The 18567-nt window shown below is 42.5% G+C and overlaps 3 protein-coding genes across 4 annotated transcripts in view; 2 read left to right on the top strand and 1 right to left on the bottom strand.

Annotated features, from left to right (window-relative positions):
- Window positions 1-15017, top strand: part of slc41a1 (solute carrier family 41 member 1) — a 30508-nt gene extending 15491 nt beyond the window's left edge. Inside the window, exons 4-11 of the mRNA XM_079241574.1 lie at window positions 678-749; window positions 2314-2458; window positions 3698-3844; window positions 5728-5875; window positions 6834-6913; window positions 7021-7155; window positions 10601-10749; window positions 10830-15017. Of these exons, the coding sequence (XP_079097700.1) occupies window positions 678-749; window positions 2314-2458; window positions 3698-3844; window positions 5728-5875; window positions 6834-6913; window positions 7021-7155; window positions 10601-10749; window positions 10830-11015 (1062 nt within the window). The 3' untranslated portion in view covers window positions 11016-15017. The remainder of the gene's footprint in view (window positions 1-677; window positions 750-2313; window positions 2459-3697; window positions 3845-5727; window positions 5876-6833; window positions 6914-7020; window positions 7156-10600; window positions 10750-10829) is intronic.
- Window positions 1-18567, top strand: part of LOC306757709 (uncharacterized protein) — a gene marked incomplete at its 3' end in the record, with an annotated part of 493032 nt that overhangs the window by 413123 nt on the left and 61342 nt on the right. The window lies entirely within an intron of this gene.
- Window positions 10838-18567, bottom strand: part of LOC306756736 (Krueppel-like factor 15) — a 48280-nt gene continuing 40550 nt past the window's right edge. The window contains exons 3-4 of one of the 2 annotated variants that reach the window (XR_013771334.1): window positions 17082-17267; window positions 10838-10975 (exon numbers count right to left, since the gene is read on the bottom strand). Coding sequence is in view for 1 of the 2 variants with exons in the window: in XM_079241577.1 (XP_079097703.1) it covers window positions 17225-17267 (43 nt within the window). In the remaining variant the exon portion in view is untranslated. Of the gene's footprint in view, window positions 10976-16297; window positions 17268-18567 lie in introns of those variants that run through there. The other variant, XM_079241577.1, reaches the window with a different exon arrangement.

The raw sequence follows: 18567 nt of genomic DNA, 5'->3' as shown, positions 1-18567 counted from the left end.
CTAAACATCACATAGGAGACCAGGTCTGCGTGCGCCCCGGTTCCCTGCAGCAGGTTAGGGTCCAGAGCAACCCAACCATTAGCATATCAAACCTTCAGACGGCGGCAGCGCCTTTAATCCATCCAATCAGAATGACCTTCAGTCTCATGACGTCACTTCCACATGGCTCCAACGTGGTCTGGTTATCTTCGTTGGGTCAGTTACCTGCTCCGTGTGGACAAGGCCTGAATGTTGAGCGGGATTACCCAAACGCAATTGGAAACTAGATTTTACTGAATGTTTCTAAAGAATTCTGTGTTTGTGGTTCATTCATCCCAAAGCAGGGAGTTCACACGAGCCGGTCTCGCTGTGAACGGCCATTTGGATCATTGCTCTGGACACAAAGTCGCTCACTGTAGCCTTGGCCACTTGATGCTTGATGTGTGTGTGTGTGTGTGTGTGGGGGGGGGGGGGGGGGGGGGGGGGGGGGATAAGAGTCTGAAAGAGAGATGAGATAAGTGGAGTCGGCCGCAGGGTGGGGGGGTCAGATCAGTGTATCTTTGTCCAGAGAACTGACATCTCATTGTTCTGATGGGATCAAGATGCAATAGCATGTGTTTGGACCCATCTGCAAACACACACACCATTACACACACACAGGAAAGTGATGAAAATGGTGCTGTTTTCTGTCTTTTCAGGCTAATATTGGCCAGATGGACACAGCCAAGGACATGTGGAAGATGATTATGGGGAACTTGGCTCTTATCCAGGTAAATAAAACTTGTACATATCATAGTGGACCTTGCTGACATCCACTAAACAAACTACAGCTAGATAACAGGTTAACTTGAAGTCAGTGGACAAATCACTGTGAACTCAGGACCAATGTGTGAATATTCCACTGCAAGATGATTAATTTATTCAATTTATTCTGGATTCTAGTTTGACAACAGATTATGAGGATTCCTCAGCTTCTGCATGGGGGTTACCTGTAAACGTAAAAAAGTCATCCAGGCTGTGACGTCAAAGCGTCATTTTCTCCTTTCTGTGCAACAGCCTTCTCATGCAGCAGGTGTCATGTTTTTCTGAAACGTGGACTCATCTGGCCAAAGGACACGTGCCCCCTGCTTCGGCCTTGTATAATCCAGATTCAGGTTACATTTCTGGATGCATTGGCAGACTCTGCTGAGGAAAAAGGTTTTCCAAGGTCACATTGATCTTTATCATAAAATTGTCATAAAATGATGCCTGAGGACTCAAAGGTTCCTTGAATCCAGAAGCATTTTTCAGAAGATTCTGAAGGGTTCTTCTGAGAGGAGCAGGGTCCAGTTCATTTGCATGAATCCAAAACAAAAACCCAGACAGCAGTGTTTCTCCATCCTGCATGTCTCACATGTGTTCCTACTCCAACACGCCTGCTCAAGATGAATTAAGCTCCTCTTCCAGCTCTTTGCAGCCTGTTAACAAGCCATTCATTTCCTTCAGGCATGTTAAAGTGGAGTTACCTCTAAAGCATGCAGAACAGTGGGTCCAGAGAAGCAGGAGCGAGAAACACTGCCCAGAGGACAGTACACCCCACCACACTGCCCAGATTGCTTAAGAATGACCCACAGAAAAAGAACTTCAAATTTCATCATGGAAATCTGATCAGCATCAACGAGAACTGATGGATGAAGCTCATATCACTGGAGGATCAATCCACTGCTCGTGTCCAGGCAGCTCTGGGTTCAGTCTCTGTTCCTTCACAGCTTATGGCAGCTTTGGTGGGTTGAAAGGGGGCTTCTATAGATGTTTCAATGTTTGCCTTGGGATATAATAACCAGGAGAAGAGCAGTAATCAGAACATTGTGCAGCATTTAAGAGCATCTTAAAAGTGTGATGTAGATCTCTGGTTATGTAATATCAAACACTCCATTTTTAACACTTTAAGCCTAATCTCATATTTGGGGTGGGTGTGAACTCACACATGGACAAACAGGTGCTTTGGTTTGTTTGGGGACACTGATTTAGTTATTCCACTACTTGTTGTGGTAATTGAATAGTCGGCAGTGACTGGAGTCATGTGTTCAGTGAAGCTTATAGTGTTACTTTATGGAGTATATACAGTACCAGTCAAAAGTTTGGACTCACTTTCCCATGAAATCCAATAGGAAACTGTGTCCAAACTTTTGACTGGTACTGTATATAAATGAATACTATGCAAAGTTTACGTTTTTGAAAGCCGATTGATTGTAGTAGGCATCTGTGGTGTAACAGGAGAGCTGCATACATCTGTTGGCTGAAACTGAGCGCTACATGGAGCCTTTTAATGTGAGTGTCCGTGTGTTTGTCCAGGTCCAGGCCACAGTGGTGGGGTTCCTGGCTTCCATAGCTGCTGTGATCTTTGGTTGGATCCCAGAGGGACAATTCAGGCTGGGCCATGCAGTGCTGTTGTGTGCCTCCAGCGTGGCCACTGCCTTCATTGCCTCTTTGCTTCTGGGTAAGGTCACCAAACAGGAAACTATTTATGTTCACAGCTACTCATCAGGGTTTAATGTGAAGTTTAATGTCAAGGCTAACCTTAGAAAGGCTGAGTTACAGCTGAACTTAAAGTAAAAGAAGTAGCCATGCAGCTCGTCTAAGGGAGCACTAATAGCTAGCCATTTGAACTGGGCTTGTTTGCTAGCAAGCAGATGCTAACAAACCAGCAAGCAGCTAAAAAACATGTTTTTCTTTTCTGATTTGCAATGTACAAGTCTGAGGAAGATAGGTTGGTTTTGAGGGGCCTAATAGGTGCTAAAGTGGGACTTTAAATGCTTTTTAACTATCTTTTCAGGTAGAGTAAAATAAGAATTATAAACCACATCATGGAAATAAAATATGCTTATTAGATTTGTACTATTGAGCAATATTAATCCTGCAAACCTTCTCATGAAAATGAAGGGAAAAAAAACAATTTAAACCTTTTTTCCACCAGCACCTACTAAGATCTACTTGATTCAACTCTACCCCCACAATGCATGACATTGACCTGACAGTATAGGCTACATGCTGTAGCTGTTTACAGCATGTCTTCTTGTCGTGTTTATATGCAGTTGGAAAAAAATGTTATACATGTACGTTGCAGGGTTTTTGAAGATGGTGGGTTCTTTTCACTCCCATAGCTCTTCCATTGACATAACTACCTGGCCGATACGTGGCCTGCAGTGTAGATGTCATGTTTTCGGTGCGACTCAGTTTGTCTGAAACTCTGGCCATGTAGATGCTAAGAAGTTTCTAAAAGTATCTTGAAACTTAGTCGAGCCAAGTAGGGAAAAGCAGAAAACAGTTAATAGTGACCAAGCCATGGAACAGCTGCTCGATGGGATGTTCTAACCTATGTTCCTCAAGGATCCCTTCATGCACCTACTAAAAAACCCCACCCTGTGCTAAAACATGGGGTGCTTTGTTTTATGTTTTCAGAAGGGAAATTCTCCCCATAAACGGCGTCTAGTGGCCGAGCCCTGTCCTTCAAGAAAGTTAAATTGACAACATATGTTAAAACAGTGCCAGTATTTGGACATTAAATACAATTCCTCTGAATGGCCAAAGTCCCAGGCACCCCCTGCGCTCTTTTGGGAAACCCCCTGGTGGGTCCTGGACCCCAGCTTGTGAACCACTGCCAGAAGGGATCATAGTCACACACACTTCACACTAGATGTTTTCTGTGTTTTGAAGCCTCTGACTTGCAATCCCTCAGGTCTCATCATGATCGGTGTGATCGTTGCTTCGAGAAAAGTTGGCATCAATCCCGATAACGTGGCCACACCCATCGCTGCTAGCCTCGGAGACCTGATCACCCTGTCCCTGCTGGCAGGCATCTCAACCGGGCTTTACAAGGAGTTAGGTAATGCCAGCCTCATGAATGTTGCACTGCTAAAACAGTCACACTGAAACATAGATTTTACTCCACTGAATGAGAAGTATGTTAACCACACTATAAACGTAAAATAGCTTCAGGTGTCTTCAGGATAGTGCAAAGGAGGAAAGACGTCATAAAAATCGTCTGAGATGCAACTATTGTTGCTGCATCAGTCTGGGAATGGTTATAAAGTTAAGCGTGAACCATCTTGAGTCTGTCATTCTACAGAGACAATTCACAAATGGAAGATGGTCAGGACAATGTTCACTGGAAGAAATGTCTCAAAGTTTGGACACCTTGCAGTCATTGAGTGGATGCTGAAAAAATTATTCTAGAAACAAATAAAAGACCTTATTTCTTTACTAAATAAAAATCCAAATTTATGACATTTCCCATAATTCATGCTGCCCAAAGTGCTTTGCAGTCAAAAATACAACTAAATAAATAAAATGCACGGCCCCAGAAACCCAACAATACAATGAGAAGCCCTGACAGTAATGAGACTAAAACCAACAAAACAAATGAATGTTTTATCCCGTGCTTAAAGCCGGTCGGTAGACGAGCGACATCACTAAGATCAGCAGTCCTGGACTTCCAAGCTTCAGTCAGGGAGCAGAAGACAAGTCGCAGATTGTACAACAGAGGAGGAATGAGGTTTCACTTTACAGGGTCAACAGTCTGGGTCCTGCCGCTCTGGTTTTCAGGGTCCAGTTAGTCCACCGTCGGTCTGGTTTTCAGGGTCGGGTTTGTTCACAGTCTGGGTCCTTCTCCAGAAAAGGCTCTCCAGGTTTTAGTTTGGCCTTTGAAAGGGGCTAACCTGGAACTGGAACCTGTGGTTTCCAATGCAGTGTGACTGAAGACCAGAGGATTTTGTGTCCCGATATGAAAACCTGATGAAACCATAATTCGGTCGTCTCAGTAGTTTAATGCAGAAAGACAAAGATGGTTGTAATGACACTTGATCCAATGACTTGATCCAAGAGGAGTCAAACGAAAAGGAGGCTGCTTTCCGTCTCCTTAAATGCGCTTCTAATTTAGCTCAGTCTCTTGTTTTGTAAGACACAAGCTGTAGAAAAATAATCTGCATTTGATCCGTTGAGTATACGAGTGATCACATGAGCAACCGCCCAAATGAGCTTCTCCATGGCGACTGCATGATTTGTGCACCTGTAGCTCCCCACGGTCCTCAACCTGTCCTTATGATTCACACACCTTGTAGAGGTGAGAGGGATGTGAAGTGTGACTCAGCCTCTGGCACACCTCATCTCGCTGTGTTTTAGGATGAGAATCTCTCCAGCTGTTGACTCCATTGTTAGTTCAGTGACAGCATTTTCCCCAGCAGTACCCAGCTCCCCGCGGTTCCCTGAGCGCCGTGCTGCGGACAGACCAACACCGTCGCCCTGGAACTCCTTCAGCTGTTTATATATCAAACTCCTGTATCAGGCATTTTTGGGAAATTTTGGCTCAGACACAAACACGGCTGGTTTTTGGGACTTGGAAGCTCTCTGCAGGCTGGAATCTTGTTTTTGGAGGTTTGATGGCTCCTGTAGTGTAAGCCTTAACACTGCCACCTAGAGGACAAAACATAAACGTGCCAGAGCTCGAGATGCAGTTCTCGTCAGCTTTTAAATAAATCTCACATGTCTGCATGAACATGTTCAGAACATGTGTGGACTGCATTTTGTTAAAGTGTCAGCTACTTCTGCCAACATTAGACAAGTGAATGCCCAATAAAATCATGCAAAGCAAAATAAACTGCTTAAAAAAATTATAGAAAATATTTACCCAACTACTAAAAATATAAAGGAAAAAAAAAATGCATTTAACTTTTGATCTTAAGTATTTATAAAAAACCATTTCTCCCTCAGAGTACAATGACTACGCCAACCCGCTGGTGTGTGCGGCGTTTGTGGCCATGTGTCCGCTGTGGGTGCTGATAGCCCGGAAGATCCCGTCCACCAGAGAAGTCCTGTATTCTGGCTGGGAGCCGGTTATTATCGCCATGGCCATCAGCAGGTAGGATCATCTGACTCGTGTCCATGTAGATAGCGTTTCACTCCATGCTCCTGTTTGCCTCTCAAAGAATATATTGTCACAGTGTGAAGATTTAAAATACCAGCAAAAAAAAAAAAAAAAAACAGTTTAAAAAAAAAAAAGTTGAGTTTCTCCATCCCAACCTGACCAGAGGCTAAAACCTAAAAAGAAAACTGTTCTTTCCTTCGGAGCCTCTTGCTGGAAATCTTAGCCAGCCTCCAAGTTCTCCAGGGAACCAAGAGACCGGGTCTGGAGCTGCACATCACCCAACACGCCACTGTGGGGGAAGAAAACAACGTGGCTCAGATAAAATACTCTTTGAGGGGAGAAGGAGAATAGTTGCACTCTTGGTGTGTGCACAAGCTTTTCCACGTCCCTTCATTTAGCTGTTAGCAGGCGCTGAATCAATCTCCTCCTGGCCGGGTCAGTTCAGAACCATCTCTGGGCCTCCATCTGTAGTCCTCAGGGTGGTCTCCTTCTACACACCAGGTCTCACCAGCGCTGTCTCCTTGTTCTGTCCTCCCTTTGCCGTGGCTCTCTGCCTTCTCTCCAATCCGTCCTTTTAGGGAGTCTCCTCATTAGTCTTGATCCAATGGAAATCCAGGGGGTGTGGTGTTCCAGCTGGGATCAGCTGTCCTTAATCATCACCAGGTCTTCACAATTATGCAATTAAACCATACCCAAGAATAAAACCCAATAAGTTCCACAGGCTAAAAACATAAAACCCACACCAGTAATAAAGTCAAAATCATGCCAGTTCTCAGACGTCAAAAAAACACAGAGATGGTCGAGGTTTACGCTGGAGACTATATAAACTTTGACTATATAAAGTGTTAAGACGTTCACCGTGAGGCGTTCAAATTGAACACGTGATGCATTCACTGTCAGTCAGTTGTCATTTAAAAGAAGTTCTCCTCCCTGGATTTCTTCATGTTTTCAGTGTCGGAGGTCTGATTCTGGATAAGACGGTCACCAACCCAAACTTCGCTGGCATGGCCGTTTTCACTCCGGTCATCAATGGTGAGGAGACATAAAGATGAAGAGTGGCGTTTATTTCTCCATCTGCTGAAATGTGTAGAAATATAGCACATTATTCTGTGTTTCCATGTTTCATGTGTGTGTGCTAGGTGTGGGAGGAAACCTAGTGGCGGTTCAGGCCAGTCGAATCTCCACCTATCTCCACATGAACGGTCTTCCCATGGGGGACCCAAACCACACCCCGAGGAAGTGCCCCACTCCCTGCACCTCCTTCTTCGGCTCCAGTAAGTCCTCCGTGGAATGTTCTACTGTTTCTGGACATTGTCTCATGAGAACGCAGTGATATCCGTCAGGACCGCGTGCACGTGTATCATGCACTGATTTGTTTCAGCACGTTGGTTGTGAGTAATTCCGTTGGTTTTATGATGGATTTATCATGATGAGAGCCGGAAGTGGAGCTGATCTGACCTGTCTGAAAAGCTTTGCACCGCTTCTCACTACTTTTCTTCATGATGGAAAGCCAACAGCGAGTAGAGCACTGCAGCCAACACCTGACCACACACATCCTGGGCTCAATTAAACATTTTGGGTTGAAGAAAAAACATATTATTCTTTTCATAATATGTCTTGAAAGCAGTGGAATAGCCTACGTAGCAGGTTCTGACAAGTAATCCTGCATGCAGTTACCATGTTCTGCCAGGAGGAGGTGTGGTTTTACCGTTTTGGGGATTTAACCTTTACCTCAGCTGACAAACAGACATACAAGGTTAACTAAATTATCAATTCAATAGATAACTGTATATGTGTAACTGATCTATTTAAATTTACTTTACATTATATATGGAAACTCGTTCTATATTATGATCTCTCCTGCTGAATTATTAAATTCTGTCATACAAAAGAAATAATGAACTTTGCATATTCAATTCAATTCAACTTTATTTGTATTGCGCTACTTCACAACAATGTTGTCACAGGGCACTTTACATACATGAATCAACATTCACATCATTTCCAGCCAATCCATACATAACCTATAATAGAAACCAACTGATTGCATCGAGTCATGACTTGGATCCAATCCTCCATCCTGAGCTGCACGAGGCGACAGTGGGAAGGAAAAAACTCCCCTTTAACAGGAAGAAAACCTCCGGCAGAACCCGGCTCAGGGAGGGCAGCCATCTGCCTGGACTGGTTGGGGTGGAGACGACAGGAAAGACAGATCAACATGTACAACTGCACTTATTCAGGAAGACCTGCGGAAAAAAGGAGAAATAAGTTAGAGACGGCAATGTTGGCATATATTTATACATTAATATATGAGAGAAATAGAGCGAGGTACTTCTCAGTGCATCAGGTAACATCCCCATTGCTACATAAGTAAAGGTTGGCTAGACTACCCATAACTATAAGAGCAATGAGCAGAACCTGGACAGTTGGGTCCCGTACATGCAGACTCCAACTCAGGAGATGCTCATATCCTAACTATAAGAATCATGGAAAAGGAAGGTTTTCAGCTCCATCTTAAAGGTGTGGAGGGAGTCTGCCTCCTGAACCCACAGTGGGAGCTGGTTCCATAAGAGAGGAGCCTGATAGCTAAAGGCCCTTCCTCCCATAGTACTCTTTGAGACTCTGGGAACCACCAGTAAACCTGCAGTCTGAGAGCCAAGTGCTCTGTTTGGAATATATGGAACTATAAGATCTTTTATGTCCAATGGAGCTTGGTCATGGAGAGCTTTATATGTGAGGAGAAGAATTTTAAACTTGATCCTGGATTTAACAGGGAGCCAGTGTAGAGAGGCTAAAACTGGTGAAATATGATCTCTCCTGCTAGTCCTCATCAGAACCCTCGCTGCAGCATTTTGGATCAGATGGAGACTTTTCAGGGCATATTTGGGACAACCCATAAATAAGGACTTGCAGTAATCCAGTCTGGAAGTAATAAAGGCATGGACTCATTTTTCTGCATCTTTCTGAGACAAGATGCTCCTAATTTTTGCAATATTACGCCGGTGGAAGAAGGCGGTTCTAGAAACCTGTTTTAAATGTGAGCTAAAAGACAAGTCCTGGTCAATAATGACTCCAAGGTTCCTCACAGTGGTACTGGAGGCCAGATTAATGCCATCCAGATTAATTACATAACTGGATCATTTTGTTCTAAGTTTTTCAGCCCGAAGATAACGACCTCTGTCTTGTCTGAGTTTAAAAGGAGAAAATTCAGAATCATCCAGGTCTTGATGTCTGTAAGACATCTTTGTAATCTAAGAAACTGATTGGTTTCATCTGGCTTCATGGAGAGGTAGATCTGAGTGTCATCCGCATAGCAATGAACATTTATACCATGCTGCCTGATGATATTTCCTAAGGGAAGCATGTATAATGTGAAAAGTATTGGTCCAAGTACAGAACCCTGAGGAACTCCATGACTTACCCTGGTGTGGGAGGAAGACTCATCATTTACATTTACAAACTGAAATCTATCAGATAAATCTGACTGGAACCAGTCTAATGTGGTCCCTTTAATCCCAATAACATGTTCCAGCCTCTGTAGCAGAATATTGTGATCAATAGTGTCGAATGCAGCACTGAGATCTAAAAGAATGAGTCCAGACAGAAGTCCTTTATCTGAGGCCATGAGAAGATCATTAGACTTTCACCAGTGCTGTCTCTGTGCTATGATGAGCTCTAAATCCTGACTGAAACTCTTCAGATTGTTTCTGCTCAGATAGGAACATAGTTGGGTTGAAACTGTTTTCTCCAGAACTTTAGACCAGAAGGGGAGATTAGATATTGGTCTATAATTATCTAAAACTCCTGGATCAGAGTTGGTTTTTTAAGCAACGGTTTAATTACAGCTGTCTTAAAATATTGAAGTACATGTCCTAATAATAGAGATGAATTGATCAGGTCCAGTACAGATGTATTGATTAAGAAACATATTTCCTTGAATAATCTGGTTGGGATGGGGTCTAAAACACAGGCTGAAGGTTTAGATGAAGCTATTATGTTGGTTAACTCGGAGAGCTGTACAGGCAAGAAACGGTCCAAATGACAATCAGCTTCTAAAGACGTCTCTAAGGCTGCTGCAGATGAAATAACATTAGTAGTGTTCAGGTTATTACTGGTTTCCTTCCTGATAGAAACTATTTTGTTTACAAAGAAACTCATAAAGTCGTCACAGCTGAGGCTGAAAGGAATAGATGGCTCAACGGCACTATGGCTCTTAGTCAGTCTGGTTCCAGTGCTGACAATGAAAAATACAATGTAAGTATTTCAAATTAGTAAAACTATCTTGTAAATTAGCAAAAAATTAATTCAGAAAAACCTAAAACAAAGGAAAAAGGCTAAGTTTGCAAAAGACATGTTAGCCCAGTGATTGCTGGGATAGGCTCCAACTTCAAGCAGACATTCTGGTCCAGACAACTGCTGAATATTTGATCAGACCTTCTCTGGAAACCCTGGAGATGGTTGTGTTACCTAAAGACGGACTAAATTAATCCAAAATGACAACAATTCCCCTCATAATGAGCAGAAAACAATGACTAAGAATCAAACCGGAGGTATTTCTGACCTCCAGACAGCCTGTCTGTGGGAGGGATAAGATGGCTTCCTTCTCAGACCTGTCCCCATAATGCCTCACCGCACTGATGGTTTCTGAGTTTTAGTTCCAGGTCCTGAAAGCATCTTTACTTGAATTTGAACCATGTTGTCGCCTCCTCTGTCTTGCAGATGTAAACTCTCGTTCAGCTCGTGTGCTGTTCCTCCTGGTTGCACCCGGCCACCTTGTCTTTCTCTACACCATCAACTCCCTGAGGGGGGGACACACTACCTTGACACCCATCTTCATCACCTTCTACCTGGTGGCTGCACTACTGCAGGTAGTGATGCACATTTTTTGCCTACATGATTTTGGTTCAGTTATATTCCAGTCGTCATTCCTCCATTTGTCCTGCCACAGGTCATGATCCTCCTCTACCTGGCAGACTGGATGGTTCACTGGATGTGGGGCCGAGGCATGGATCCGGACAACTTCTCCATCCCGTACCTGACGGCCCTGGGTGACCTGCTGGGGACCGGCTTCCTCGCACTCTGCTTCCATATGCGCTGGTTCATTGGAGACAGAGACACCAACATGGGCAACTGAGCGCAAGCAGATAAACGCAGAGAAAAAACAAAATACAGCAACTTTCTCAAACTGGAAGCTACTATGCATGGACAGTGAGGAGCAACTCTGCACCTGGATGTCAACAACTAAAGGGCTAAACTCCTGCAGGGCTCTGGATGGTTGTACCACCCACACTGAATATCATCTCTCGTATATCAGGAAGTGGTGTACTGTTGACACAGGAGCTGTTCCAGAAGTCCACGTCTTTCTGTTACCATGGAAACGTATTTGCCTCAACTTCACAAATTCCCACCTGCAATGAATCTCCACAGACTCCACTACTCCTCCTTATCTTACGTAATCGCTAAGTCCTCCTACTTTAGTTACTGTTTTTGACAACGATTGTTATCGCTTGCGAATAATGCAGTTGATATTAATCAATATCTGCTCTGTGCATATAGCAAGTCCTCATTTTTTTCAATGGGAACATTAGTTCTTCTGTTTTCAAAGATTGGTTTTAAACACTTAAAACTGCAACAAGAAATAAAAGGGAAAAAATATCCAAATAAGGACACATTCAGATCAGGATAGTCCGCTAGACATTGTCCGGTTGGGGACTCGGCCCAGTTGTAGGGGGGTGTATCCATGCGGACCAAGATTGTGTTCACATTGCACTTTGGTCACACCAGTCAAACCATTAGAGTAATATCTCCCCATTCCCACCAGAGGTGGCGCTGCACTAGTATTTAGCAAGAGAGAGGAGAAGATGTGAAGATGACAACTCTGTTTTCTCCACCTGCGAGTTAAACATGTAGACGGTTAGCTCTTAGCTACAGAAAGCTCGGAGTTTGATAGATGTCAATCATCCACCATGACCCTCACAGCCCCCCTCTCAGCTCCACCTCTTTGCCCATATTTGTATTTTCTGGGCGAGACGACACGCATGATGCTGCCAAAAGGGTGATGGTAGGAACCGCCCACTGAGCTTCACTTCAGCTCTTTAGAAACCTACCGGTGACGTCACGAAGGCTCCGCACATCTTTTATATACAGTCTATGATTTACCCGTAATGCTACGCCAAATGCACGATGGGACTTTTTTCTGTAGTCCGCTTGAAATGCACAGAGACCTGCGTTTGTAGGCGGAACGAGTCCGCTTCTTTGGCCCGAATTAGAATTTCCCCAAATGAAGCGGAATTGAAATTCTCATGTCATTCATGTGTCAGTAGAATGCAGTTTGTTTTAACTTGTCAGAAATAAGGTTGGAGGGTTTAACTTCAGGCGACTGGAATAAAGTTTATTTTTGGTCGTTACTTATGCTCACTCTACCCAAATTTGACTAAATATTACAGAAAAATTAAATACAGACTTGTGGACTGTCAGGTGGGAGTTTAACAGTGCTTCTGATACATCTTGCTTTTAGATGCTTAGTTGCAAGCAAGGCCATATTTAGCAGCCAATTGTTCCAGGTGAGAACAGCATTTGTTCCCCTGTTTAAAACCAACTTCCAGCTGGAGCTAACTGGTTGTTGTGTTTCACAAGCCAGGCGGTTAAGATGCTCAACAGGCTCCAGTCTGCAGAGTTCAGCCAAGAGAACCGCTCAAAGACATGGTTTGAATGTGTTAAGGTGCCTTAAATGAAGGTGCCTTAAATGAGATTGATGCTAAAGATAGCTGACATTTTCTATGGATTTTGTTGGAGCACTGAATTTTTTCAGACTGACCCAAGGTTGCTGTCCTGAAGATTCGGTCACCAAAAAAATCAGCAATTGAATCTCAAATAAGTCTCAGAGCCCGTTCACATCAGCAATGTTTTACCTTCCAGTACACACCAACATTTAAAGTGGCAACATTAAGCGGACTAATTTCACTACCAAGGAAATCTTTCACTTAGTAGCATGTAGGGAAGGAAAGTTTTGACTGTCATCTTAACTAACAATGCTAACTTTTGAGGTAGCATAAATTTCAAGGTGGAGTTAGCTAACATAGCTTGGGCATATTAATTAGTACGCTGCTCTTAAACTCTGATTGCATTATAAACTCTTCAGAAATGCTAACATGTCTTTGGGGAATGGTGTGAAGCTTCTACTTTGTTTGCAACAGTTAGTTCTTTGAGTTAGCAAGCTGTTGGTTTGTTGTAATATGCTGCCTTCTGGCTCATAAGCAAAATTATGTTGTTTTTTTGTGGGGGGGGTCGACAACAACTGATGAGACACAAACCATGTTGACACTGCTTACTGTACAGGAAACTGAGGATTTAGTACATTAGCTAAGTTTTTCTCTGTTTTGCTTTGGTTTAAGTGCACTCTCGTTTCTGACGTGAACGGGTTCTGAGTCAAAATAAATTTTTTTTTATTTCTTTTTTTGTTATTTTCCAATTCTGTTAGTTTTAGCGTCCTTTTTTTCTTATTACACATAAATACAAGTAATTAATGATCTCTGATCAGGAAGGAAGGTGAACTGCTCATTGATGGATGATTTTTACTTAAAGGGTAAAACATCCGTTGAGCTTTTGCATACATCCCATCTCATGTACACACATACGAACACACACAATCTGCCATCAGATGAGCTTGCTCTGTTTTCAGTGGCTTTTAGAGGAAGATAATGGAAAGAACGTTGTGAGTGTACCAAGTACCAAGGTCGGCCCAGGAGAAATGCATGTGCTGCTCGTATGTTGTGAAAGGGGCCAGCAGAATGCATGTGCAGTGCACACAGTGTGAATGGGCATAACTTGATTAATTTAAATGTTTAAGATTCGGTTTTGGCCTCAAAGATGTTTTAAGTGTCATTTATGTTTAACATGTAACATTTGTCATCCTGTTCTCCTGTCTTTTTTAACTCTTTATGAGTGTTTTTTTTTTTTTCCATGAAGAAAAATCTGCCACTGTAAATACAAAGCTACTTTTCTGCACTGATAAAAGCCAACAAGGTACTGTAGTTTTCTGAACCACCACCAGAGGACACTGCAGGCACCTACTGGACTGAACTCCTTCAGTGTCCTTTGGGTTCAAACCCACGATCGTTCACCCAGAAGGATTCATCTTAGCTTGTCCTTTGCTTTTCTGAGAGTTGCATCCATCAGTCTGCATCCTTCACTCTTCCTGAGCAGGTTTCAGCGTTCTGCCTCTACATCCATGGAATGTTGTGAATACTTCTATTAAGGGGCAAATGCTGCTAAGTCTATTTATTTTTAGAAGCACACAAAGCAAATTGTACATACTATATTTATTCTATATATAAGGTTGTTTATTTGTCATTTCATTTTGGATCAGTCTATTTGTCACCATGGTGTTGTCAATTTTCTTTTTTCCTTCTTGTTTTTTGCTTCACAAAAGGCCAGTAGAGCTTTATGGCGCCCACTGCACTAGAACGGCGGTGATGTTAATCACTAGTATGGAGCCTAATACAAGTTTTTTTTCCTGCACATTTGCATTTGCTTTTTTTCCTGCACCCCTCCCTCATTAAATGGGGACTTATAAGACATAAAATGGCCTTAACCTTTCAGAGCCCAGCTCAACTCAGAGTAACCAATCAGGACTTAGGTTTACCACAGAGTAGTATCTCTTAGCTGTGATTAATTAAAGGTGTAAAGAATGCTGATAATGATGTGTAATGTAATAATGACTTTATATGACATGGCAGTGGGAATCAGGGCTGAAACCTCTCAGCAGGCTGATTCATACGGGATCCCAAAAGGTTGCAATCAGCGCCAGAAATAAGATTCCAACCAACAAACCTTAAAGAAGGTGTCTCTTGTCCTGATTCCTGGGTTTTTTCCTTTATCTAACACACCCAGCCTTTAAACCTCGCCACCCAGTTACTGCCTTGTTAACCTGGACCCATCAAGTCCCTCAGTTCACAGGGACTCGCTCCAAAGCTTCCGAGGCTCATGGAGATCAAACCGTCCACCTTTCGGCTCTGCTGCCTTTTAAGAAAGCTGATGTAGACACACACAGCCTTGTCAGGTCTGAAGTCTTTGTGTCCGTAGCCTTCCTTTTGTGATGCAGGAGGAAGGCTTTCTCGCTGCAGGACTCTGTAATTTGCTGGAAATAAATGACTATTATTTCATACAATCCTCTGTATTGGTGATGTTTTTTCCTGTTAACTTTACTGTGTTAAATCCTAGCTGGGACTCGTTCATATGCAACATGTGGTATGTGCATGGAGGAATGACCTCCTCTCAGGGTCCAGTCCCGGTAAATTCCCTTGAGACATGTAGTCCAATCAAAAAATCCACCCCTATTAACTCACTCTTAACTATGCTGCTGAAATGAAATCATCGTCTGATGAGGCTGCATAAAAGAGAAGAACCCGTTCTATTCCAGTCCACGTATCAGCTCCGGTGAAACAGAGCTGAACGATGAAAACCCTCAAAAACAGTCCAAAAACCTCTTCTTTTTTTAGTGAGAGAAATTGTGGAAGCTTGGCCAAAACTGTCCAAAAATCCCTTTAATGTCGATGAGAGCTGAAGTCCGGTGTGGATGGAGTTCCTCTCACCAGATTCATCCAAGTCCTTCAACTCATCCTCGACATGAAAGAGCCAGGAAACTCACAAGTCCCGATTGTAAGTCAGCAGCTGTTTGGAAAAGTGGTAATTCCTAGGATGGCTCTGCATTGATGTTTCCAAGTTCCATCGCTGACTTTTTCTTTGCTCTGAGAAGACCGTTTCTCTGCAGCATTGAACCACAGAGATGCTCACTCCTTGCAGAGCCCTTAGAACGTATAAGAGCAGTTTACAACCAGGTTTATCATACCTGGATACACATCATCATTACCAGACTTTTGTAGTCTCTTTTACATCATCTTTGATAGACATTTGCAGTTTTTAGCCTTTATTTCCTCGGCAACATATCATATGTCGGCCTCATCATTTACAAATTATACATTTGTAAACAATACACATTCCAGCACAGCCACATAATATTGGATTACTGATTACTTATCTTTAATGAATCACTGTCCTCTCAGCCTGCAAGATAACCACCTCTTTTTAATAAGTTGTCAGAGCAGCACAGGAAAGATGGCATTTCAGCACAACTTATTTTTTAAATTTGAACTAAAGTTATGTATTAACTGTACAACTTTTCAAGACAGAAGTTATCTTATTTGTACAGACAGTCCACACTGCTCAGCTTGAAGACAAAGTTAAGCACTTTGATAAAACAGTACACAACACTATGCATCATGATACCAGTTGTTGCACACAGTGATTGATGCTTGATTTGAACCCATGCCTTGTATACCAATGTGTACCTGTGTACCGGTGCAGAAAATGGACCAATCGCTGAGCTGAGAAATCATGTCAGATAATTGTGGGTTGGTTTTTTTTCGAAATTCTTACACTTATGCTATTTCATTTTAATCATTTGGCATTTTTCAACAAATGGGTATTGCTATCAGTTGCTATCATTTCAATACTAGCTGTTTCTAGTATTTAACTGTGATTTCTGCACAGTTTATTTTTTGGTATTAAGTGATCAACCTTTGAAGACAGACATTGCACAAACTTTAACATGTTTGTGCAGACCACCCACACTTTAACTACACAGTTTGAAGCTGAAGTCAAAGCACTTCGATGGGCCGGTGTGCAGCATTCTGTGGGCATCAACTGGCAATCATGGTAATCATAATAAGATAGAAAGAACAGGTTTTCAATACTGTGAATGCCCTATAGGCATTGTAGGAACTAAATCTTATTATTGAATTGTGACATTTATAATACTAGAAACAGCTATTGAAATAGCAGCAACTGTGAATGCCCATTTATTGAACAATGACAAATGATTGAAATGAAATTGAGAGTGTTGAAATGTTGCAAGGAGCATTGTAGGAACTAAACCTTAATATTGAACTGTGACATTTTCAGATAAATTCCTTTGCTCCTTGAAGCGTGCAGCTGTTACCAATAGTTCAGATGGAGCTGCTTACAACAATTCATGCAATCACACAAGCCATAGTGTTCCCTTCAGTCCAGTCCCTCAAAAAATGCACAACATTCTTGTCCATGCCTCGTCTGTTGGTAGATTAAAAAAGTATCTGTTTGATCGAATTGAGTGACATGTTTGAAAGATGACACAGGCACACATGATGCTGTGTACACTCACTTGCTGGTAAGGATGGCAGGGAACATTGCTTGGTGAGCCTCACTAAGTTGGTCCAGAACAACAGCATCCCAAGCAAGCCATTGACCTGGTGTGACACCTTCTTTGCTCCTGGCTGCTTTGGTGCACGGCCGGCAATACCTCAGTCAGCATCGTGTACCAGTTGAACATGTCGCAAATCTGGCGTACCTGTAGTGCACATAAGAGAATAATGAAAAACATTATTTTGCCTTTTCATTTTTCAGTACAGACTAATTACCATTAGGCAATAATATTCAAAGTCTTAAATAAAGGTGAAGCGTGTAATATCCATGGTTGGTAGCCAGACTTGTCCAGGAACACGTCCCGTCCTCTCTCAACACATTCTTCTCCACTTAGAGAGCACCTCCAGATGGTCTAGTGGTGAAAGGACATGTGCACATGTCCATAGGTTTAAATCCCAATGCAGTGTGTAAAACAAGGTGCATGCTTCTACTTTTCTCCAAATGCTTATGCACTTTCTTGTTAAATCATGGCAGGTAGTTGTGCTTGTTCTCCTAATGGTGAAGCTTATGCTGTGAACATCATTGCTTCAAGCTAATAAATCTTTTGTGCTACTTCCCTCATTTAAATCTTAAACTTTTCAGATATTGCAGGAGATGTGGGCAACAACTTGTGGTCTTTCTAACATTTAAACTTTTCCAGTTCTTCAGGTTTTCGTCAATTTTTAAAATCCATTCCCGTCATTGAACAAAACAGGACGTAGCTCAGCGATTGGTCCATTTTGTGCACCAGTACACATGTACACAGGTACATATTGATATACAAGTCACAGGTTCAAATCCAGCATGGCAATAACCTTACATTTAGAAAGTTGCAGGTTCAAATCCAGGTACTGGATCCTGCTAAATCTTGTCAGATGGTTGTACTTCTCCCAATGCTTATGCTGACAAAAGCTACTAAATCTTGTGTGCTACTTCACCCATTTAAATCGTAAGCTTTTTCGCTGATTCAACACTGCAGGGAAGCTTTAAGAACAACGTTCTGATTCCAATGGTAAAACATTTTGACACTTCTGTAAAAGACAGCTGAGTGCATTGCTGGCATAGTGGTTAAAGAAATGGGCTCTTGTTCAGATGTTCGTGGGTTCAAGTCCTGATGTGTTGCCATAATAAATCAAGGAGGATAGTTGTGCTGCTTCTTCAAATGGTTATGCAACTGCCTATCAACCATTCAGCATAAAAGGGTGTTTACATCCAAGAAGAGCACGTCTCTAGTTTAAACTAACTTTGTTTCCTGCACATCCAGGATGTTTCCTCCATTGGAACTGAATCTAAATAAAACAAAGCTTTTATTCATTCCACCAACATTTCAACTCATGTTCCAGTTTTAAAAAAGTTAAATCAGAACTGTTTCTTGCCATAGGTGGACTCTGCGAATGCCTAGGGCCTCCAAGCCACCAGGGGGCCCCAAAGCTGCATCTTCAGCCTCTTCAGAGAAGAATTAAAAT

Source organism: Telmatherina bonti, assembly GCF_933228915.1.
Source record: "Telmatherina bonti genome assembly, chromosome: 6".
In the NCBI taxonomy this organism is placed as follows: Eukaryota; Metazoa; Chordata; class Actinopteri; order Atheriniformes; family Telmatherinidae; genus Telmatherina; species Telmatherina bonti.
This window is presented reverse-complemented; position numbering and strand designations above follow the sequence as displayed.